A 25255-nucleotide genomic window follows, 5' to 3' on the forward strand; every position below is an offset into this window, starting at 1 on the left:
AACAGTTTCGAAACTCCCAAAATGAAAAAGCTGTATGATGAATACTGGTCTCCACGAGCTTCCACTCTTCTTCTCAAGATTGAACGATGATGCCGTTTTAATCCTGTATTATTTTGAAGCTCACCGGCGGAAGCAGCTCCGTCACTCCTGCTCAGCCCGTATCGGTGGAAGTCCTTTTTTGCGCTGACGTTGAGCGTGTGGTGCCCAGTGTGTGCGCGGTGATCCAGGTGCGAGTCCACGCGCAGCCGGAGCACGACGTGAGCAGGGCGCGAGACAGCACGCAGACTCACAGGTAAATGATGAATGACACGATTTGAAACGGCTCCCGCTCCCATGTGTGTAACGGACAACTGCCATATGGTTGCGTACAAAGTTTGTGCATGTTTGTTTGAGAGCTTTAAAGCCCCTCCAGCCTCTTAAACACTTAAACATGCGCGTTTCCTGCTCAACTAGTGCGTCACCTGTTGTTGACCCGCGTGTCGAACCAGAACAGATGGAGATTCTAACCGTGTCTACTTATTTTGTAGCAATTCACCTTCACGCATCCAACCCCGGGGCTACAGTTTGCAGACGCATGCGTGGTTCAGTGCGTCCCCCCACCCGCACACCCCCGCACACCCCCGCACCCGCACGTGCCGGAGAGACTCGTTTTGAGGATGCGTGATGCTGTAATGCTGAGCTGCGGTGATGCGCACAGGGAAGAGGTGTGGACGGGCAGGGCTGGATATGAGGATGAATGAACGCCTCATCCTGCCTATGACGCAGCGGGACGGAGCGGGGTGAGGCGCGAGGGAGAGAGTGGTGCTGCGGATGGGATGGGGAGGCAGAGCGCGCGCGTGCGTGTGTGTGTGTGTGTGTGTGTGTGTGTGTGTGTGTCTCTTTCTCTCTCTGTCTCTCTCTGTCTCTCTCTGTGTGCGTGTCTCTCTCTGTGTGCGTGTCTCTCTCTGTGTGCGTGTCTCTCTCTGTGTGCGTGTCTCTCTCTCTGTGCGTATCTCTCTCTCTCTCTCTGTGTGTGTGTGTGTGTGTGTGTGCGTGTCTCTCTCTCTCTGTGTGTGTGTGTGTGCGTGTCTCTCTCTCTGTGTGCGTCTCTCTCTCTCTCTGTGTGTGTGTGTGTGTGTGCGTGTCTCTCTCTCTGTGTGCGTGTCTCTCTCTCTGTGTGTGTGTGTGTGTGTGTGTGTGTGCGTGTCTCTCTCTCTGTGTGCGTCTCTCTCTCTCTCTCTGTGTGTGTGTGTGTGTGTGCGTGTCTCTCTCTGTGTGTGTGTGTGTGTGTGCGTGTCTCTCTCTCTCTGTGTGCGTCTCTCTCTCTCTCTCTGTGTGTGTGTGTGTGTGCGTGTCTCTCTCTCTGTGTGCGTCTCTCTCTCTCTCTCTCTCTGTGTGTGTGTGTGTGTGTGTGTGTGTGTGCGTGTCTCTCTCTCTGTGTGTGTGTGTGTGTGCGTGTCTCTCTCTCTGTGTGCGTCTCTCTCTCTCTCTCTGTGTGTGTGTGTGTGTGTGTGTGCGTGTCTCTCTCTCTGTGTGCGTGTCTCTCTCTCTGTGTGTGTGTGTGTGTGTGTGCGTGTCTCTCTCTCTGTGTGCGTCTCTCTCTCTGTGTGTGTGTGTGTGTGTGTGTGTGTGCGTGTCTCTCTCTCTGTGTGCGTCTCTCTCTCTCTGTGTGTGTGTGTGTGTGTGCGTGTCTCTCTCTCTGTGTGCGTGTCTCTCTGTGTGCGTGTCTCTCTCTGTGTGTGTGTGTGTGTGCGTGTGCGTGTCTCGCTCTCTGTGTGCGTGTCTCTCTCTATGTGTGTGTGTGCGTGTGCGTGTCTCTCTCTCTCTCTGTGCGTGTCTCTCTGTGTGTGTGTGTGCGTGTGCGTGTCTCTCTCTCTGTGTGCGTGTCTCTCTCTCTGTGTGCGTGTCTCTCTCTGTGTGTGTGTGTCCTCTGTCTGTGTGTGTCTCCGCGTGTGTATGAAAGGTCAGACGGATAGATTTATGGAGTGTCCCCGCACCACACTCGCCGCTCAGCAACAACTCATACGCGCCGGGGTGACAAATGCACGCACGCAGCAGGTTGTGTTGTGACTGATGGAGGGGAAACTGTGAGCGGACCGCGGCTCTGATTCATATTGAGCAACAAATGACAGAGGGGAAAGATGAGTGAGGAGGACGGCGGGCCATTTAAGCACAGCAGCAACATTTACCAGGAGGCTTCAGATGACGTGTGCTGCCCGGCCTGTGTTTAAAGCACACTCACTCCTCACGTTGACACTTTGGCTACTTTAGGTGAAACCACACATGTAATTATAACTGCTCCCCTGTTTTATGAGATAGCTTATGCTTTTATTTTACCTTGTTATGCTTTTTCTCTTTCTTTCTTTCTTTCTTTCTTTTTTATAGACAGATCAGTGCTGGCCCCAGCCTTCAGGGGGCCCCAAGCTAAATTTGCCTTAGGGGCCCTCATCTCTTCACTTGCACTGAGCTAAACTGTCTGTGTCCGTTGGGGATTTGCGTCTCACAAGGCGGGACGCAGCAGTAAATCCCATCCAGTGTCTGTGTGTGTATTACCAACATCAAATGGAAACAGTAGTTGCCATAAGAACGGGATTCCTGGGTTTGCGGCATAAGGATTTGAAAGATTCGACATGGCAACGGCCCTACCTTGTTTTTAGCAATAGCAATAGCACTATTCAAATCATATCTTTTGAATGGGGAAAAGATCTTCACAAAATCTTCAAATCGGGAAGGAATAATTTGCCTGAAACTCATGAATACCAGCATTGGACAGGATGTGTGGAAGTCCTCAAGTGTTCCTCCTTTCTGAGTCATTTTGAATTCATGCAGTTGGCTTGAGTGAGGAATACAACATTTTTCATAATTTGCATTACATTTTAAGTCACTATTGACATATAATTCACTCATATAATTCATAATCACAGAGATGTTTTGGAGACATTTGAGAGGCTTAAATGTACAAGGAACAGTTCACATTGCCTTTTACAGCTAAATTGACCTTTTGTTTGTAGGCATTGGCGCCATCCACGGTCCGACTAGGCCCTGCTGCTTCTTTTTCAGGTTTATTTGAAGGTAAAGTATGTTTCATGAGCTCATGCCACACACACACAAAAAAGCATAATAGATGGGAAAAAACGGTCAAAGATGGGTACACATTTGACCTTCAGTTAAAAAGTCTTTTGAGTTCTTGTTTAAAATGGACCCAGTTTGTCTCTCCGTTCAGTTCTGCAGGTAAAAAGTTCAGTGCAGCGAAGGCGGATTGTCCAAAAGTAGTTTTAGAGCTCAGAACTCTACAGTTTCCTCTCTGTCCATAAATAGCTAAGCATTTTCTGACCACAAGAGGTCAGTATGAGAACACTGATTTTTATAAACTAGGCCTACTTTATTATGCGCAGTGTTCACCCTGAAATATTGTGATCTTGCTTCTTTCTCTAATGTCAATAATGCAAGTGTATAATTCTGCATTTGCATTTAGACGGCCTTAAAGTGCATTTGACAGGTTTTCTAATTGTTACTTACCCAGTTTGGTGGGATGTAATGCATATGCAGTTTGTGGGGTAACTTTTTTTTTTTATAGAAACTGTTTGGTTCTATAAAATATTGATGACGCACGTCGGCGTCTCATCCATACAAAGTTCTATCTAAATCAGGTTTATGTGCAAAGAGCATATCTTTCTAAATTTAAACATTAGAGGACCAGATTGAACTGAATATTGTTCTACTATTTAAACCATTTAACATAAGTAAAGCGTTTCCATATATTTTCATGTGCCAATATTGATCTTTTATATGTAAATGAGGACAGCCTTGGCCCGTGTTTAGAGTATGAATGCCCGTTAACAGTCTGCTGCCCATGTTTTATATCTCACAAAATAACTTCATCCTGTTATGTTAACAATGTTTGACTGAATTGACTGGTTAGATGTACATTTATTCCCGAATTCCAAAACATTTCCCCTTTCTAAAGGTTTGTTGTTTGTGTTTTTGAATATGGGTCTTTTTGTGTGCACAGATGGCTTTGGCCCGAGAGCCAGGACAGCAGAGCCAGGAGCCGAGGGACGCTGCGGATCAGAATTTCGACTACATGTTTAAACTGTTGATCATCGGGAACAGTAGTGTGGGCAAAACCTCCTTCCTATTCCGATATGCTGACGACTCATTTACCTCCGCCTTTGTCAGCACGGTGGGCATCGACTTCAAAGTCAAGACCATCTACCGAAAAGACAAGAAGGTCAAACTGCAGATCTGGGTGAGAAGGAAGAAGGAAGCGGAATATTTCACTTTTTTATTTACAATGCTCATGAAACGGGTTAAGGTTAAAGCCACTTCACTTGGAGTGTTTGAGGCCATTAGAAGGACAGTTATCTTCATTTAAAACGGTAAAAACAGTGGAGGCGCAGGCTTGACTAGACAAGGATGTTTGCTCAGTGCAGAGGAGAACAGGCTGCAAACTGTTTTATATAACAGACTAAAACATTTGATTTAGTCTTTGTCTGCATGAGCGCATGTACAGAATAAAACACTAAAACTACTCAAATAATTATTACATACAGAACAATGAGTGAATACATTGGTTATCTAGTCATAGGCAACCTTGTTTTTAGTTTTCTTTTGGCTTGTACTTTTGTCTTTGGAATCCAACTGTTGAATGAATAACAAACTGGCACAAGCTGGACTCGACGCGAGAGCCTTTGTTAAGATAACAGCGGTGCAGTATGATAAAGCATTTTGACTCCCACCTGCCTGGCCGTTAACACACGAGTCTGTTCTCCGAGCACAATCTGTCTTGGCACTGCGGGTGTGTTTTTAATCCCAAAAATCGCTGTCAATCACGTGTACGTATTAAAATAACGACAAGTGACAGCGAATTGTTGTACTTTTAAACCCAGGCTCAGCCACTGTGACCCCAACATGTACTGCGGTTATTTTACATTTATATAATTCAATGACGTTACATGGTTTATAAATTATGTTATGCAAATGAAATGCAAATTTCTCCCAAACGTCACATTCGAGCACAGGTACGTGCTCCCCAGCTCTCGGGTATTTCCCTCCGCATCCCCCGCAGGCACTGTTTTTCAAAGCACTTTGTTAAATCATGATTACACAACGCCGCTCGTTCATCCCGGCGCCCCCGGGTTTGCCCCCTTGCACTCTGCTGCCTGTCGAGGACCTGGCGTAAACTCATTTCTCTGCCGCTACAGTTAATGACAGTTGATGTTTTACATGGTCCCCAGACAGCGGGCTCATGAAAGATGCATGTCTTTAAGCTGCTGAGCTAAAATGTGCTTACTGAGCAGCCCCACGCTCACGACAGATCTATTACTGACTGTGAGGGGAAGGCGAGGGGCAACCAGATGAAACTCATGCATCTTTTCACCTATTGTATTCCTCACAGTTTGCTCTTTTCACTTGTGCTTAAGCCGAGACTCTCGCCAAATAGATAGAATGTACTATACTCTAATATCAATGCTAGATGTGATGTATATTAAAAGGCTGTTTTCTATTTCTACTCAAATGTATTCCTAATGAAGGACATAACTGCCAATCAGAGTCCATGTTGTGTTGTGTGTGTGTGAGACGCCATGGGAATTTCCAAGTCGATAATTAACATATCTTAACATATCTTTAAAAAATAAATTAACCATTAACTGCCAGCGCTTAAAATAACTAACTTTTTACTTTATTATTGAATGCCTTTGAGTTATTATTGTTATCTACTTGGGGACTGTTCACTTCTAATGACCAGTAATCACTTACTATCTTGAAGAGAATAAATAGTTGCGTCATCATCTGTTGCTGTAATTCACGTCATGTTTTTATTGTTTACAGTTTGTTCCATGTTTTACAGGACACAGCGGGGCAGGAGCGTTACCGCACCATAACTACAGCTTATTACCGAGGAGCCATGGGCTTCCTGCTCATGTATGACATCACCAGTCAGGACTCGTTCGGTGCTGTTCAGGACTGGTGAGCACACAACACCTGCACCAGGCGTCACCAATGCGTTAGAACCGCCAAAGCTGTCTTGTTTCTGCAAAAAAACGCTGCTAGGTCTGTTTATATGAGAGCTGGACATTTAGAGACTGCAACAGAAGAGTTAACCTGCTCCATGTGACTTGTTTTTTTTAAATACAATAAGTAATCACATAGTTACAAGCCGCTGAAGACGTGACACATCTACATGTGCTCACGGACAGAGCTGGATCTGCGGCGTGCGGGAAAGAGACGTGTTTCAGCAGTTTTAATTTAAAGATGAGCAAAAAGGAGACAAATAACGTTCAAAACCAGCTGTCAGCGCAGTACAGGACCACGATCAGACCAGGACCAACCCAGAACTAAACCAAACCAGGTCCAACCCAAACCAGGACTCACACAGGACTGAACCAGGTCCAACCCAAACCAGGACTCACACAGGACTGAACCAGGTCCAACCCAAACCAGGACTCACACAGGACTGAACCAGGTCCAACCCAAACCAGGACTCACACAGGACTGAACCAGGTCCAACCCAAACCAGGACTCACACAGGACTGAACCAGGTCCAACCCAAACCAGGACTCACACAGGACTGAACCAGGTCCAACCCAAACCAGGACTCACACAGGACTGAACCAGGTCCAACCCAAACCAGGACTCACACAGGACTGAACCAGGTATAAACGGAGGCACAGGAGGACAAACTGTTGCAAAGGTTAAATCCTCAGAGACTATATGTGTCTGACCGTGTATAAAGCAGGTACATGTCTACCCGGAGACATTTCGAGTTATTCACAGATTCTGAAAGTGTGAATTCAAAGCTTTCCAATGATGTCTCACTCATGTAGATCTGATAATATTTGAGTAAGTTGTGGTCATTTGAATGTATACAACTCTCAAACCCATTCACTGGGAAAACGGCCTCTAAAGTTTCTCACCTGAGTGAGCCCAGAGTCACAGGGGGGCGGGGCTCATTTGCATCTCATTGAGATAAGCCCTCCCCCCTGTCACACTGACACCACCTCCCCCTACAGCTGTCACTCAAGACTCAAGAGGAATGTTGTTATTGATGGTAACTGGACTTGAATCAGAATTAGAAGTTACTATATTAAAATGGAAATACTTGGATTACAAAAGGCCCTGAATAGAACCAAAGAATCAGAATCAGAATAGGGTTCAATGCCATTTGTCGATAAACAGAATTCACAGGTGATTCAGTACATAATAAAAATGTATTAATCCAAGAATGTGAAAGTTATTTTCACGTTAACAAATCACATCTCTACCATCCAGAAGTCGGAGTTGAATTAAATATTTACTTTTGATTCAGCACCATAAAACACACACATAAAGCACAACCCACATGTAGCATGTTTGTCAATATGCCACTGGGCTAGATCAGAAGGTAGGTTTGACTCAGGGAGGTGCGTGTAAGCAATAATACAAACTAGTGAATCAAAGTGTGGCTGTGCCTTATATATTTACAGTGAAGGTTTACCAACATAAAATTAATCCAATATTTACAAAATGTACAATCTGCAGATGTTCAATGGTTTCATATACTGAAAGGTTCACAATCTATGGTTGTATAAATTGCAATCAAAGTTCAACACGAGATTCAGCATAAAACATCCAGTGTAGGAAGTGCACACACATATTAAATAACATTTGCACATCTCAATGAAATAGCAATAAAGTGTCCATGAAAGAGCAAGCAACAGAGTGTCGAGTGCAAATATCTCATATGTGCTTTGCTCCTTTGCTTGTATTTTGAATTAACAATAACTCACTAGTTTAAATATTGAATCAAATATTTACCCACACATGTGATTTTGTTACAAATGTAAGTATATTAATTAGTATTCAAGCTCTGTGTTCTGAGGCTTTTGTTTTACTGTTTCGTGGAAAGCAGAGCATTGCTGTAGTTCTAATAAACAAAGCTGGTCTCCACATACTTCAATTGTTTTGGTTGGAATACAAAAACAAGGCATAATACTACAATAAATATGTTTAATGAAGTAGGACTTTATTTCTGTCAGCGCTGGGTCAGCCAAAATAAAAATGAAACATTAACAACATTATAAGCTTTGACTATTAAAGTGATACATTATTATATATTTTTAGTTTTTATTGCACATTAAACACTTCTGCAAATATTTGGGGCATTTTAAAGTCCCGTTTGAAACTGTTTTGTCTTATGTTAGCACCCCACAGAAAGTCTGTTCTGTGTTTTCCAGGGCAACCCAGATTAAGACCTACTCGTGGGACAATGCACAAGTGGTGCTCGTGGGCAACAAGCTGGACTTGGACGACGACAGACAGGTTCCCACGGAGGACGCACAGAGGCTGGCCACGGAGCTAGGTCAGTCTTTCACCTCTTCTACTTTAAGACTTCCTGCTCAAACATTAACGCCTGACTTTCCCGCTTGTGTTTTTACTTCCCGTAGGGTTCCTGTTCTTCGAGGCAAGCGCCAAAGACAACATTCACGTAAAGCAGGTGTTTGACGGCCTCGTGGATGTCATCTGTGAGAGGATGAACGACGGCGTGAACGGAGACGCCGGCCCGTCTCCCGGGACCACTTCAGCGGCGGGCCTCAACCCAGATGTGGGCGCTCAGAAGGGCTGTGCATGTTGATGCTTCACTGTGCGCTAAAGACTAGAATGTTTCTGTTGATAAACGCATCACTACATTTGATCGTGACTGTTACATTTGCAACACCAAAGAATGGACTTGATGTGCCTTAAGTCTGTGTTGCTTCATGAGGTGGGAAGTATTCAAATAAGAGTTCTACGTGATAACAGTGGGTACAGCCGAATGATTTACATGTACAAATACAATCAAGATACCGTCTGTTATTAAAATATATAGGTTATTTAAATAGGATATGAGCAGAGGGAGTGGGCTGAGATAAAACGCGTAGAACGAACAGATGAAATGTCTTCTCACATCTGTTTTTTAAAAATATATTTCAAGAATGGCAGTGGATCGTGAGCATGGCTTTTGTTGTGATGTGGCTCCCTCTAGTGTTTTTGTATAGAACTGCATCACTGTGAAATGGGTATCACTGTGTAATACACTGAATAAAAAACATGAAATAAAATGCTGTGTTGATTGTTGATTATTTGTCTTTAAGCCTTATCAGTTTAAATTGTAGTTGCCTTAAGTGTTTGCAGGTTTAACCTTGGGGCAAAGATTACCTTACCACCAGGAAAGTTTACTCCATGGAAAACTTTTAGTAATCAGCTGGATGTGTTCCAACTCATCTGATCAAAATGGCATGTATGTGTATGTTTATGTCCACATCATTTAAAGTTATAGATTTATGGATTTGGTTTGGTTTTCAGTCTTTGAACCATTGCATTTTCATACACTAATATGTGTTTGTAATTTGATATTGGTAACCTCAAGAATTTCTTCTGTTATCAGTTTTTCCTGTTGTGTTATATGGCTAAGCACCTGACAGTCTCCATCTGATGTGGCCTAAACACAATGTTCTGAATTCTGACAAAACATTAACTTTACAGTAGACAGTGTGTTGCTCGTAAACTTTATTATAGGCTTTTATATGTTCCATGAAGGACTTTGAACCAGGAAGTCTTCCCCCTGGTGTCAGTGACGTTCCGGGCATGACCTCCCCCTGACCATAACGGTGTGTGTGAAACTCGTGAGCAGATAAAGGGACGTGACACAGACTGAGACACACTTCTCAACTGGGCTCCGGACGCACTTAGCAGGTAAAACACTCATTGTATATTTGGGGCCCACATTGAAATGGCATTGAGAAAGGGGCCATATTATGTGACTTTTATGAACTTTTAACCATGACAGTATCGGCTGGCTCAAAGTTGTATTTGTATGATTTTATACAATATTCAATAGATTCATGTTTGATCTGTTCTGAGGCTCGAGTGCCCAGAAATTCTGTGTTTTCACCTATCCCCTATCTCCATCCACTGCTCTGTTCTTTGTTATTTGTCAAAAAAGGTTAAAATGTTGCAAGCATATTTTCCAAGGATAAAAAGAAACGGCCACTCTGAAGCGGGGGGCTATCAGTCTATGGTCCCATTTTTATTATGTTTTATCATATTTTTATCAAAATTCCTCACCTATGCGTTATACTTTTACACTAATTATCCCCCAAAAAGCATAATATATCTTATCTTCTTCTGCAAAATTCATCCATTCTTCTTTTAACTTTTTCTAAAGGTCAGGATTGTGTGAAGCCTATTCTCTGGTCAACAGAGAACACCATCAAGAAATGGAAAGTGTATCTGTAGTTTATTTCATACTTAAACTTATCTGCTAACCCTAACCCTAACCCTAACCCTAAAACAAGGAAATTCTGCATTTGTCAGTTTGTGTGAAATCTATTATTGAAGTGTTTTTGTCATTGCTTAGTCCGGAGCATGTGTCGGAGGGAGGTGTGATGGTGGCTGCCACAAGGAGGAAATTGTGCATCATAATAACTGGGCTCATTCCTTTATACAGTTGTAAATAGCTGCAGGTTTATGGGTTTTCCTGCTACTGATGGACTACCCGCTGAGTTATTATGACATGTCTTTATCTTACAAAGTGTATCATCTTTTTTTACAGGATCATACAAATATAGTCAGTATAAATGAGTGTATTTTTCATGCAGAACCTCAAAAAACCTCAAAATTAAAGCAATAATAATGAAAGAATTCAAGCTCAGAGTTCAATCGAAACCCCTGCTGACATCAGACAGTCTGCTCTGCCATGAGTGAGGTCAGGCCCCTCAGCTCTCTGCAGTCGCCTCTGTTAATGTGTAACTTAAGCAAAGGCTATCGGACCCACATTAGCGCATTCGTGTGGAGTTTCCTCACACGCAAACCATTCTCTCTGCAAACTGCTCTTGCCTTTTGTTTCATGAATCATTTGTCTTGTGTTTTTAGAGCTTAAATACATTGTGCCAAGATGTGTTGTACGGGCTTACTCAAGACTATGATGTTCATTTTCAATGGCGTCATCTTTGTAAGTACAATTATTCGGAACATCCTGTTGATACGTGTTTTATTGATAACTATTGCTCACTCTGTAAATATCACACTGCCATGATTTGAAACCCAGTGGTGACTTGTGACTCTTTCTATGTGCAGTTTGCAGGCGCTGCCATCTTGGCTGTGGGGATATGGGTGCAGGTGGACAGTGGCTCTCTCATGTCCATACTGGGCAACATAAAAGATGCTCCTCCCGGCTTGGACCAGCTCACTAATGTCAGTTACCTGCTCATCGCCGTGGGGGTGGTCCTGCTGGTCATTGGTTTCCTGGGCTGCTGTGGAGCTGTGAGGGAGAGCCGCTGCATGTTGCTCACGGTGAGTGTGACTGAGTCCTGGAGGAACACGGTACATTACTTTCTGACCAGTGGGTGTAAAGTGCTCACATTGTGCTCAACTCAACATTGAATCAGTTATTTAGTAACTTTCTGAAGAGCTTGTACTCTGACACCACACTTTTGCTTCTATTTGAGCAAAAACGTTCAAGGTAACGTTCATCTCTACAAGTGGCAAAAGCTTTATGTCGACAATATGAAAGTATTTTAAACTTTGTGTTTATTCCGTCCTTCAGCTAGGATTCAGTTTATCTCATTTGTGTGTCGACACTTTGAAAATACCAGATGTTGTGCCTCATTCATTGTTTTGTCCTTCCAATTTGATTAACTACAAATTATAAATCAGTTCATCCATTTACTCTTACTTGAGGTGGCAAGGTGGCCACTGGTAGTTTCCACAAATACTTTTTTACTTTTAATTGAGCAATTTCTTGGACCACTATTTAGGCCCGAGCCCCAGCAGGGCTTAGAGCTTTCAAACGATGTATAATTTGTAGTTATAGTGGAAACGGCTAGATTGTTTTTGCTAAAAATATTATTATTTTTATTATTTTTCTTGTTCTTCTGCTTTTTGAGCTCTAATTTGACCCCCTGAACATGCTCAAAAACTCACCAAACTTTGCCCAAAATTCAGAATCGGCGAAAAATTTGATTTTTTCTGGGCCATTTTTTTTTTCGTTAAAAAATGGCGCGACAGCGCCACCGACAAAAGTCAAAATACATTGCGCCTATGGGAGACGCCCCGAGGTCAACTTTGTCGTAGAGCTACGAAATTCGGGACACGCATTCCTCTCTTGAGGACAAAAAATATATATTACTGTGGCCACGCCCCCAGACTTACCCTATGCCCGCCATCTTCCTTTGAAAATGAAAACAAGCTGAGTTAGCCATTTTGTTCACGTCAAACTTTGACGAACTCCTCCTAGGGCGTTTTGCCCACCGACTTCAAAATCGGTGTACGTCCTCTGGACAAGTGGGGCATCTAAAGATATCAAAATTTTTGGTATTCCTTTTACGGTCTGTGTGCGGCGCAGCCGCAAAGTTGGACCACTTATTTTGGGATATTGCTAATCTAAAAATTGCTCCCATTTGATCAAAACGAGTCCGATTAGGACCAAATTTGAATCAGTTGTTAAACCTTCTAGTTTGGACCAGTTTATGATGACAAAATTCAAATGGGCGCGATAGCGCCCCCTACAGAGTGACCATTAAATTAAGATTGAAGGTCAAAAATTTGTTTTACCAAAATGTTCTAAACTTTACCCAAAATTCTATTTTGCCGTCCCGATCAAAAAAGCCAATCAGACAAATGCCTTAATTTTTACGGCGTAGTCGTAGCGATGACAGAAACCTCCCATGTTATCCCTATGGGAAAACCGCAAAATCTCTCAAATATCCACATTTTTATGTTTCACACTTTAACAAACTCCTCCTAGTGCGTTTTGCCCACCAACCTCAAAATCAGTGTACGTCCTCTAGACAAGTGGGGCATCTAAAGTTATCCAAATTTTAAGGATAGCTTTTACGGTTTCTGTGCGACGGAGCCGCAAACGTTTCCCAGAATTCTGACTATTTGGCCTTCAGAGTGGCCTATAAACAATAGAGTTTTTTTCCAAATGACATGACATTTTGCACAAAATTCTAATTTGCCATCCTGATCATAAAAGTATGAGAGCCAAAGTCATATTTTGTACGGCGTAACCGTAGCGATGACAGAAACATCCCATGTTATCCTTATGGGAAAATCGCAGAATCGCTCAAATCACCACATTTTTACGCTTCACACTTTAACGAACTCTTCCGTGGGCAATAGCCCGATCAAGCTTTACTTTGGGAAATATCATCTACACAAGCGGGGCATCAAAAGTTATCCATATTTTTATTCCAAGTGTCACGGTCTCTGTGCGGCGGCGCAGCAAATTTGACTGACACTTGTGTTGATTTGCACTGGATTGGCCATGTCAAATGTGTCGCCGTCTGTCAAGTTCTTTTTTAATTCAACACAATAAGGGCGCCATCTTTATCAAGTCGAAAGCGCAGAGCCGGAAGGCCGGCGGCCCGCGAGGGCCGTTGGATGCCGCTTGCGGCTTTAATTTGTTTTTGTTTTTTTAATGTTACTTGAGTAACATTATTTCAAAGTAATGTAACTCTACCCACCTCTGCCTGCTTGTGTAATTATCTGTGTCTTCAATTCATTTTTTTGATTTTAACTCTCCATATTTATTGTTTTAATGCTTTTACGCTGTGGTTCTTTTTTGTTTTACATCTAGTGTATCCGAATAGCGAATCTTTTATTCACACAGTGCAACAAAAAAGTGTGCTAAATAGTCTTAATAAAATGGATTTGGATTTGATTAAAAAGCAAATAAATGTAGCTTTTCTTATCGGGTAGTAGCATTTATTAAATTAAATACTATTATATTCATATAGTGCCCTTGGTTAATCATGCAGCAGACACCAAAGCCTTTCAAAGCTGCCAAAGATGTTAATAAAAGTGTCTGGAGAAAGCCCCTCTGTGATCACATTTTTCGTGCTACATTTCATCTACAGCAGCTTGATTTTCTCTCTCTGAATCTGCTCGCTTTCAGTTCTTCAGTATCGTGCTGATCATCTTCATCATCGAGGTGGCAGGAGCGATCGTGCTGCTCGTCTTTGAAGATCTGGTGAGAGACGTCGCCAGAAACAAGCAACGTAACTGAAAAGCAAGCGTTATTCTCGACGTTACTGTGTGCGATTTCAGGCTGCAGCACTCATTGGGGGTCTGGAAGATGAAGTGAGGAGCGACATTGCCAAAAACTACGGAAACGATGACAAAGTTACAGATCTCTGGAATGCCACAATGGAGCAGGTAAGTAATTAAGATGATACCATTTGCACATCAAAACCAAGCTATGTTTCTAAATAACGTTTGATCATTTTCAGTTCAAGTGCTGTGGCTTTAAAAACTACACAGATTTTGATAGTTCCCCCTTCGTCACAAAGTTTGATGCATACCCACTCACCTGCTGCAACGCCACTGAGCTTAAGGCGGGCGAGTGCTCCATGTTAGGGGCGCAGATCTCGGTGTGTATTTTAAGAACGCTTATGAGATGCTTTCGACACGATGGTCGCAAAATGTGTGTCTCATTATCGTGTCGTTTACAGTTGGTTCCAGGTTGTTTTACGAGACTGGTGGAGTTTATAGAAGAGAACGCTGTGATTGTCGCTGGTGTGGCTCTGGGGATCGCGGCTCTAGAGGTAAAATGATGAAGTGGAAAGCGTATTGTAAAATGTAGTGCTTTTTATTAAATGTATACCGTATTTTCCGGTATACATAATAAGTCGCACCGGTGTATAAGTCGCACCAGCCAAAAAATGCATAATAGAGAAGAAAAAAACATATAAGTTGCACTGGAGTATGAAATGTAGTTGCAGGTGTGAAAATAACAAATTATATCACATATAAGTCGCTCCGGAGTATATATAAAAGTATAAATATAAGTATAAGTCACACACCGGCCAAAACTATGAAAAAAGGTGCGACTTATAGTCCTGAAAATACGGTACTTAAAAAACAGGCAATTTTTAAAAAGCTTACTTCAATCTTACTTCAAGTCACCTGCAACTCATTTGAAACATGTGTGTTCTTTTATGTATAATGTATTGCTTACTTACATACTTGTCTTTTCAGATTGCGGCGATGGTGGTCTCAATGATTCTGTATAAAGACATCGGCCAAAAGGCGTAGTCTGTGCATCACTTCAGCACTTTTTGTGTAAATCCCATTTGGAGACATTGTACATTTTATTTATGTTTGTATATGTCACATGCTGAGACAGTATATTTTTGTAATGAAGCATATGTATCTGTCAAAGCAATAATTAGAAGAACTGTTAATATTTTTCTAACTAAATGTATGTTTGCATTGTGCACATGTTAAAATACATGTTACTTTCATGAGGCTAATAGATTTCCTCATACAGTAAATGATTACAGAAAACAACAAAGAAATGTAATCATTATCTGAGGCAATTGGAAACTTTACCAACTTATCATCAGAATCAAAGACATTCAGCCTGTTCATTAACAGCAATCAACTCATTATTCATTTCATCACATTTTCCATTCCTTTTTTTTACTTCTTCAAAAATAAATAAAACATAAAAAATAAAAAAGATATATTGTCCAAAGTGAATGTCCCTTTATTTTTTAAAGAAATGTTTCTCTACAATAAATCTTCTTGAAAAAGTCCTAAATTGTCTATTCAAACACATTTTTTTTAAATTGTAAGATATTCTGATAGCCTTGTTAATGCCACCTGACTGACAGTGGCATAATTAAAAGAGTAAATGATTTGAAATGTCTCTAAATATAAGTCACGTGGCTTTATTTGAGTCACTGTCAACATTTGGGCCTGTAAATAACTTAAGGTTCAAGAACGGTAAAAACGAGAAACTTATCTCAAATAAGTGCTAATTAATGTATTAAAAATGAAAGACCAACGAGTCTTATGTGGTCACGTTCTTTGTTTTGATAAAGGTTGTGCCGCGCGCCCTCTTGTGGACATAAATATTTAGCATCCAACTCGTAAAACGAGAATAATTTGACTTTAGAAAATGTTTTTCAAAACACTGGTTCTAAAGTGAATTTTAAAATCCTTGTCATTTCAGGGCACACTAAATAAAATGTTGAACCATTTAATTTTTGTTTAGCTCAGTCAGTAACAAAATGCCATAAGTCTCACATGTATAATCAACATAATCATAAAATTAAAATAAAAACCTTATGAAACACTTGAAAATGTACAAGACACTATTTAGATTTCCTTGCAATTCATGGATAGGCCTAACTTTCTGTCTTGTTCCTTTTTGCTGTTCTTGTGATTATAACATATATTCGTCCTTATGATATATTATGAGTGAACTGTGTGTTTTATCTCGAATGTGATCCAACCCTAGAATTATGGCAGAAAATGCCAAACATTGTGTCTAAATTCTTCCATCCTGACTCCTGACAGACTGTCAGTGTGTGTAATCTGACAGAGAGGTGACTTCTCGTGGGCTTTGGGCGGACGTGAAGAGGACGTGGGTGACAAAGAGAAAGTCAAACAGTGTCCCGTTGTGGAGCTGGGGCCGGGGCACCCTTCAACACCCACTGTGTGATCACGTCATGGGTGAGCACTCCTATTCAGCAGCAATTGTGTAATGATGACACATCAAGGGGGCAGGCGGGGATGAGGGCTGTGTGTGGGAAGAAATAGACAGGAATATTTGCACAAAGAGTATAAAATCATTACAGCTTTATGACACATGCCAAAGTTCAAGATTCACGTAAGATTGATACAGTTTTGATATATTTCAGTGGATTACGGAATGATTTGGAAACGCACATGGACAATTTAACAACCTGCGAATCAATGTAACAGTGTGCAAATGATCAATAATTAAATGACCTGGTTAAGTAAAATGACTCATAGTTTTATACATATTTATGTCTATGGATAAGCTGATGGATAAGTGAGTATATAGATATAAATGTGAATCAGGTGCTATTTCTATCGTTCATGTATAATAGTTTCAGATTTAAAGTTTTAAATCATAAGTTAGCTTGCTGATTTGCCGCCGTCTTGTATGTCATAATCTCTATAAAATAATAATAATGATTGAAGAAATAACTCACTAACTAACCTAAAATTACCACCACCAAAAGTGTATAACATTTTTCTTTATCAATTTTAGATACTCTACTATGCTACATCCAATTTAATAACTGCAAAAAATAGCCTAACAAATAAACACAGAGAAAATGCACACTCTTGTCCATCGAAAATGATTGCATGATTGCTTTCAGTAAAACCAGGGATTTAAATTTGTAAAAAATAATTTATTTGATATTTTTTTTTTGCTTCTTTTTACTATTTGTTGTATTTACCATTTCTTTCGACACACAAAGTCTCAAAATAAGCACCACTCGGATAAAAAGTTTCAAAGCTTACCCTTTCATTTAGTTTATTAAACAGTGACCATGTCCAAGATATTTAATGAACTGATTAAAAAACAGACTCCCTGTAGTTCTCGAGACACTCAAAAACTTACCAACATTTGTGCGAAACAAATTTGGAATAAGCATCCACTAAATTCACTAACATCTCCCTTCATTGGGCTAAAGTCCATTAGAGCTTCACGTTTGAATACAATAGCCGCAATGATATACCTAGATTATTCCAGTGTTGTTTTATGGCCATGTTAAAAAGCCCACCTTAATAAAAGTGTGATCCTTTGAGTCTGGCACTAATCCTCTACCTGGCCTTTAAAACTCGCTGGATGTGTACTGCGCTGTGGGAAATTTGACACCTTCTCTGCATTAAAACCCAGGTGAGAATTGGCAGTTTTGTATATAAGCTCTCCCACTCTCACTCTGACAGCAAGACAGCAAGGTCTCCATTTGGTACCTTGAACCACAAAAAAACTATATTTTTCAAATTTCTTATTGCATGTTTTAAAAGGATGGCATTTTTCATCAGCATTGTATTTGTGTCTTTCGCAACTGTTGTCATGCCAATCCCTCAACAGCTCCTGGACAGTGTGCGCAGGGGCCACAGGCAGGAGTTGGAGGCGTCTGGCGGAGGTCCAGGCGAGCCCATCCAGGGAGTAGTGAAGGTGGTGCAGCTGGACCGTCGCGCCTTGGCCCAGGCCGGACTCTTCAGAAGGGGACTGAGCTCCAGAAGGGTCCCCTCTCTGAGCTCCAGGCCCGCCCTCCCCGCCTTCCTCTCTCAGGGGCGCCCGGGTCCGGCTGTGGCCCCAAAGCTCTCGATGCGTCCACTAAACCACCTGCACGCCAAGGGCTCGTCCAGCGCGGACATGAGGAAGAGGCAGGGGATGCAGATGTGGCAGAAGGTGATCGCAAAAGAAGACAAGCTGAGGGTGACGCTGCCCAGTTCACTGAAAGACTCCAAACCGACATGTACTGCAGTACCTTTTACTCAGGTAAGACAAGTTTACTGCTGCGGGGGCCGGATCGACGCCAAATATTGATATATCGATACCTACTGAGGTAACGAAAACTATCGATTCACCTGCTAAAACATTAATAATTAACATTTCCCCAAACATTGAATAAACCACTGGTATCATTAGTTTGCTTTAATCATGAATTAATATAAAGAAAAGATAGATGTCGCAGAGAAATTTCAAGCACAAGAAATGCTTTAAAAATATAATGCAACATCATAATTACTTAAAAAAAAATATTGTTTGCCATTTGGTTATGATCAGTAGATCAGTAATGCTAAATGGATTACCAATGTTTGTCTTTTCACTGTTAATTTAGCTCATTTAAGACTTGTATTTCACATGTAAATTCAACTCTTTTCAACCTCTGCTTCTCACACCAATGTCACGCATCCTGATTATCAAAATATAAAAGGGTGCACGGTGGCAGAGTGGTTTGAGCTCTTGCCTCCCAATCAGGAGATCATGGAAATCATTAATTAATTAGAAAATGTATGAATGATTAAAATTATAAATATGAACATACATATACCAAACGTGCATTGATTTGTCATTTCCTTTTATATGTTTGTGTTTTGTAGAAAGTGACCATGGCGGGGTGCGAGACTCTGACTGTCTACAACAAACTGTGCTTCGGCCAGTGCAACTCCATGTTCATTCCCGAGGTAGAGCTCTCCAGTGGGACCTCCCATCACCAGAGGACCCCGTGCTCCCGCTGCGCCCCCTCCAAAGTCCACACGGTCACTGTCCCACTTCGCTGTGGCGCACTGGGCGTCAGGGAGAAGAGGGTGATGGTGGTGGAGGAGTGCAAATGTGAAACGGGACGAGAGGAGCGGGCCGCTCGGGGGTCACTACAACTATAACTGTAAAAGCTGCTAAAGTCGTGGTTGTTTGAAACTTACAGGGGTTTGATGTTTTTAGGTGGAGGGTCCGAAACCTTCTTTTCTCCTGGAATGTTCCACCACCAAACCAAGTATTTGTTGGCATTAACACCTGTAATTAATAGACGGATTAAGTTATACCATGGCATGGAACATTCCAGGCAAAGTTGAATGAGACAAGCAGGTGACAGAACCTCCACTCGAAAACGAACGTAGTGCACCTTTAATGTGTTTACATGCAGTATTATGTGTTCATGTGACTATTGGTGACTTTTCACCATGGATCAATGACTACGTGACCTATCTTTTGGTCATAATGTTTGTGTTTCAATACTAGTTCATACTGGACTTAATGCTGAAGACATGCTTAGATTTTTTTTCTAGACTGAAAAACTATAAAATTGTTAAAAAGTCAGATTTGGGGTATTTCTTGGTTATTTGCCAGCAAAACATATGGTTATCAGTGTTTTCCGGGACTTTCGAACTGAGACTTGAATATACTTTTTTTTTTCCTGTTTTAGTTCCGTTCAAGACCAACTTTGATTCTGGTTCATATCTGGTAAAGAACTAGAACAGTTCTGCTTGAGATTGGTTGTTTCCTTCTAATGAAGTTGGTTCATTTTATTCTGACTGGACTTCACCAGAAAGACAGCTAAATAAACTGGCATTTCCAAATTTGGAATATTGACTCTGAGTGATAAAACAGTTTGAGAGTTAATGGTGAAATTTGTTCAACAATGATGTCAAAGAACTGCTTAAAGTGGGACAAAACATCTAAACTCCACACACACATTTCAGATAGAGCAGGTAAACTGGACAGAGCCTGCACTGAAAAACTTATGTTGTGCCTTTCTAAAAGTAAATGATCTTAAATTATTTATTGGTGTATCACCACAAAACATGATTCAATTGTTTAATTGCATGTATTTTCAGCATTTTGACTGAAATGTGTTTAAATCACTAACTCTTAAGTGATGGAATTGTCAAATTATCAAAACAAAGAGTGATTTAAACTTGTAAAGCAACCAAGAAATATGTTACACTCCAATGCCCATAAAAGGACATGAGAAATATAGCTATATTTTCAGATTTTTCTGTTAACAGTTAACAGTCATCAGAGGCAGCAGCAGCAGCAGCAGCAGCAGCAGCCGCAGCAGCAGCCGCAGCAGCAGCCGCAGCCGCAGCCGCAGCCGCAGCCGCAGCAGCAGCAGCAGCAGCAGCAGCAGCAGCAGCAGCAGCAGCAGCCGCAGCAGCAGCCGCAGCAGCAGCCGCAGCCGCAGCCGCAGCCGCAGCCGCAGCAGCAGCAGCAGCAGCAGCAGCAGCAGCAGCAGCAGCACAGCAGCAGCAGCAGCAGCAGCAGCAGCAGCAGCAGCAGCAGCACAGCAGCAGCAGCAGCCGCAGCAGCAGCAGCAGCAGCAGCAGCAGCAGCAGCAGCACAGCAGCAGCAGCAGCCGCAGCAGCAGCACAGCAGCAGCCGCAGCCGCAGCAGCAGCCGCAGCAGCAGCACAGCAGCAGCACAGCAGCAGCCGCAGCCGCAGCAGCAGCAGCCGCAGCAGCAGCAGCAGCAGCAGCAGCACAGCAGCAGCAGCAGCCGCAGCAGCAGCACAGCAGCAGCCGCAGCCGCAGCAGCAGCCGCAGCAGCAGCACAGCAGCAGCACAGCAGCAGCCGCAGCCGCAGCAGCAGCAGCAGCAGCAGCAGCAGCAGCAGCCGCAGCCGCAGCAGCAGCAGCCGCAGCAGCAGCAGCAGCAGCAGCAGCAGCCGCAGCCGCAGCAGCAGCAGGCGCAGCAGCAGCACAGCAGCAGCACAGCCGCCGCAGCAGCAGCAGCCGCAGCCGCAGCAGCAGCAGCAGCACAGCAGCCGCAGCAGCAGCCGCAGCCGCAGCAGCAGCAGCAGCAGCAGCCGCAGCCGCAGCCGCAGCCGCAGCCGCAGCCGAAGCCGCAGCAGCAGCCGCAGCCGCAGCAGCAGCAGCAGCAGCAGCAGCACAGCAGCAGCAGCAGCAGCAGCAGCACACACACGTGATATTTCTACTATAAACCAATGTTTTAACTGCCTTGTGTTTATTACATGTTCAACATGTGCTTGTTATGCTTATGCTTGAGCTTCAGAATCACAAATTGCTTTACGCTAACTGTTGCTAATGTTGAGACATAAAACATGTTAGAACATTGGTTATGTTACTGTTTGCCTTAGGGGGCCTCACCACATCATCAGAATCAGTTTTACTGCCATTGTCAGTGAACATTTCAACTAGGAACTTGCTTCAATGCTAACAAAGCGCACCAAAATGCCAGGGCATCCATTTGCGGCTACATTTTTGTTAGACAAAACAGATCTTGTGTTTTTAATGTTCTGGACACCATTGTCCCTATGAAGGTTGAAATGGTTCAAATAAGCAGAAGGCACCATGGAGAAATGATGATTCGGTCAGGGCACAGAAAAGTCAAAACTCCAGGTTCAAAAAGAGATTTTGTCATGGAATTAGACAAACACCGATGCTATTCCGTAACACATCGAGAACACAATTCAACTTAGAATATGAAACGACACAGAAATATCAGACATTTGTATGGCAAGCTTGGGAGAAAACGCCGGGACTGATCACGCAGGCTGTGGTACGCAGCCTGCGTGACCCTCCTGCGTCTCACCCCGTTTTTTCCCATGCTGGTTGGTTTTATTAGATATTCTGGAATAGGCGGGTCACATTTCTCATTGGTCAGCTTCACATCAAGGCACTTGGTATTTTTCCGTAGAGATCAAGCCTTGGGTAAACATTACCCAAACTCCTCTGGGCTGTCACCCCCCCCCCCCTAGGGTAAACATCCTTTGGCCCATCTTTACGACCCCTTCACTGCAGTTTGTCACACACCCGTTCTTCTCTTAGACTAATGATGCAGATAAAATATCACTATTATGCAGATAAAATACGTCACAGAAATATACTCATATATTCACATTTTATCACAGATTTACAAAGAAGATTTGTATATGTACAACCCCATTTTATGTAAAACTAGGGAAGGATATTTTCTGAAGCAATTGGAAGCTGCAGTAACAACTCCTGTTTGCTGCGGTAAACAGATTAACAAACCCTCCAGCTCAGCTGACGTTAGATCTAATTTCCACATCCAAGTGTAATGAGTTTGTATTATTCTTTAATGACAAAGTTCAGGGCATTAAAAATGCAAAATGCAAAAAATTACCCTAAAACCACTTAGACACTTAGAGCTAACTCACTTTGCACCAGTAACTGACAAAACTGTCCATGAGATCATCACCAGTCTGAGTTCATCTACATGCTGCCTCGATGTGTTACCCACCAAATTTCTAAACTCTGTGCTGAACAGTTTACTTGCACCATTCACTCACATAGTTAACATGTCGCTTCAATCTGGAACATTACCAATGTCTTTGAAAACTGCGGTCATAAAGCCTCTCCTAAAAAAGAGCAGTCTTGATGCCGCAGTACTGAGTCATTACCGGCCCATCTCTAATCTGCCATTTTGGGCAAAGTCCTTGTTTACCAACAGCTCACAAATTTCCTCTTAATAAACAACTAATTTGATGTTTTCCAGTCAGGTTTTAGACCTCATCACAGCACTGAGACTGCTCTTGGCAAGGTGATAAATTACATCCTGAACACTTGTCTTGTTGTTTGATCTGAGTCCTGCTTTTGACACTGTCGATCATTGGATCCTCTTACAGAGACTAGAGGTGGGCATCACTGGCACTGCTCTAAATTGGTCCTATCTGGACAGGAGCTGGACAGGAATTATAATTGGTAACTGTGTCTTGGACCACATGCCCCTGACCTGTGGAGTGCCCCAAGGATCAATCCTGAGACCCCTTCTGTTCAACCTCTACATGCTGCCCTTAGGTCAGTTGATATGCAGTGAAAATGTGTCCTATCACAATTATGCCGACGACACTCAGATCTATATTTCACACAAACAGTTTTGTATATTTAAACATTCTCTTTTTGTTGTTTTGTTTTTTACAAGCCATGCATGAAAATGATACCCATGTTGAATCTGAATACAGTGGAACTGTGACAAGGAAACACACCCTGACCCTCTTTATGGGGCTCTTTGGACAGTTCAGCATCAGCTGCTGTAAACCAAAAAATATGAAAATATTTTAAATTTAAATAATTACTTTATTGTATTATTAACCAACAAAACAGGTTTGTATAACATGAACAAATCATTTAGAGAAAAGTGATTATGTGGTGTTGTCATGGAATCAGACAATACACCGATGCTATTCCGTAACATATCGAGAACACAATTCAACTTAGAATATGAAACGACACAGAAATATCAGACATTTGTATGGCAAGCTTGGGAGAAAACGCCGGGACTGATCACGCAGGCTGTGGTACGCAGCCTGCGTGACCCTCCTGCGTCTCAACCCGTTTTTTCCCATGCTGGTTGGTTTTATTAGATATTCTGGAATAGGCGGGTCACATTTCTCATTGGTCAGCTTCACATCAAGGCACTTGTTTTACAGCTGGTATTTTTCCGTAGAGATCAAGCCTTGGGTAAACATTACCCAAACTCCTCTGTGCTGTCACCCCCACATAAACATCCTTTGGCCCATCTTTACGACCCCTTCACAAATGCAGTTTGTCACACACCCGTTCTTCTCTTAGACTAATGATGCAGATAAATATCACTATTATGCAGATAAAATACATCACAGAAATATAATCATATATTCACATTTTATCACAGGTGTAAGGGCTTATTTTAAATATCACTTTTGAAAAACGTGATTTTTTTTTGTAATGTCATCTTCAAAAATACATTTTAATCATTTGCGATTGATGAGTCACTTAAATCCTAAAAGTAGTTTTTTTCAATGTGGAGGACTAAAGGAGGAGTAAGGGCCTGGAAGTATCATCATCATCATCATCAATTTATTTTTGTAAGGCCCAAATTCACAACAACAGCTGCCTCTGAGGGCCACAGGGAGAAATGAATCAACAGTGTCTGTGGTGTATAAGTATAAGGTATCCACGCTTAAAACCACACTTGATCTGGTTATGTACGGATCTGTGGTGTGTGAGGGAGACAGGAACATTCACAAAGCTTAATTTATTTATTTATATTCATTCAGTGCCACACTTCAAAGACACGCGAGATCTGTCCTCTCCCTGTGACGCTGTGTGATCTGAGGCCTCTCTGTTCTCGGGCTCGTGGAGCGTCGACTCCGGGCTGTTTCTACGCCCCTCGAATTTAGCCGCCTGCTCTTTCCGACAATCCAAGCAGAGATTAAACATAACGATTATTTCACAAAGACATATGGGTCTGGAACCATATTCTGTCCCCCCACTTTTAAATAGCCTTGATTGTCAGGCGGATTAACCAATCAGAGAAACGCATGGTCTGTTTGTGTCTAAACAGACATGGGAGCTGCAAGTGAAAAAGAAAAAAAGGATGAATCAACAAGCAAAGCACCAAACCTTTATGAGGATAGGACAAGTCGATGTAATCCCTCATTCGTCCCATCACTGATACAGACTTTGGGATCATACACAGCTTAACTGAAAACTGTTCCCAGCCATCAAGCTAGCGGAACAACGGCAGAGAAACAACTTTTTATAGCAAAATAGAAATTTAAAGTGCATTTTAGTGAGAAAATAGCTAGACAATATTTTCCCCCATTTTATTTTATTTTGTGTGTGTATGTGTGTGTGTTGTGTGTGTGTGTGTGTGTGTGTGTGTGTGTGTGTGTGTGTGCGCGTGCGTGCGTGTGTGTGTGTGTGTGTTATGGTTAAATCTTTGTTGTAGGGATATGCTAAAAGTCAGGACTGTGTTAGGGTTATGTTTTGTATAGTTAAGTTTAGGGCCTTGTTTTAGGATTACGGTTAAGATTGGGGCTTGGTGTTGACATTCTGTTAAAGGTCAAGGTCACAATGAGAGATTTATTTTAAGGTTACGGTCGGTTGGATGAATCTATTAAATATCTAATGCAAAAAAAAACACTGATTACTGCTGGCAACTGTTAGCAAGTTGCACTTAAATCTGAAAGTGCCCAAACTATTGAGGATTTGTACTTAGCAGTTAGCAAACAACA

General features: G+C 42.2%; 4 protein-coding genes across 5 annotated transcripts in view; all 4 read left to right on the top strand.

The window, feature by feature from the left end:
- Window positions 1-25255, top strand: part of plppr2b (phospholipid phosphatase related 2b) — a 177060-nt gene that overhangs the window by 45874 nt on the left and 105931 nt on the right. The window lies entirely within an intron of this gene.
- On the top strand, window positions 186-8851 carry rab3da (RAB3D, member RAS oncogene family, a). Of its 2 annotated transcripts, XM_072463450.1 has the most exons (5): window positions 186-292; window positions 3992-4228; window positions 5831-5949; window positions 8196-8320; window positions 8406-8851. In XM_072463450.1, exons 2-5 carry the CDS (start codon window positions 3992-3994, stop codon window positions 8591-8593), a joined length of 669 nt encoding a protein of 222 aa, XP_072319551.1. In that variant the 5' UTR covers window positions 186-292; the 3' UTR covers window positions 8594-8851. The 2 variants fall into 2 exon arrangements, with proteins under 2 accessions (XP_072319551.1, XP_072319550.1); XM_072463449.1 differs by lacking the exon at window positions 186-292 and having other exon boundaries at window positions 3943-4228; window positions 8406-8850.
- On the top strand, window positions 10881-15222 carry tspan34a (tetraspanin 34a). Its single transcript, XM_072463186.1, has 7 exons — window positions 10881-10951; window positions 11077-11292; window positions 13898-13972; window positions 14050-14157; window positions 14232-14372; window positions 14454-14546; window positions 14980-15222. The coding sequence occupies exons 1-7, from the start codon at window positions 10895-10897 to the stop codon at window positions 15034-15036; spliced, it is 747 nt and encodes a 248-aa protein (XP_072319287.1). The 5' UTR covers window positions 10881-10894; the 3' UTR covers window positions 15037-15222.
- Window positions 17843-19220, top strand: dand5 (DAN domain family, member 5). Its single transcript, XM_072462603.1, has 2 exons — window positions 17843-18274; window positions 18880-19220. The coding sequence occupies exons 1-2, from the start codon at window positions 17843-17845 to the stop codon at window positions 19159-19161; spliced, it is 714 nt and encodes a 237-aa protein (XP_072318704.1). The 3' UTR covers window positions 19162-19220.

Source organism: Eucyclogobius newberryi, unplaced genomic scaffold, assembly GCF_026437365.1.
Source record: "Eucyclogobius newberryi isolate DKJ021-1_F unplaced genomic scaffold, fEucNew1.0.hap1 SCAF_4, whole genome shotgun sequence".
NCBI lineage: Eukaryota > Metazoa > Chordata > Actinopteri > Gobiiformes > Gobiidae > Eucyclogobius > Eucyclogobius newberryi.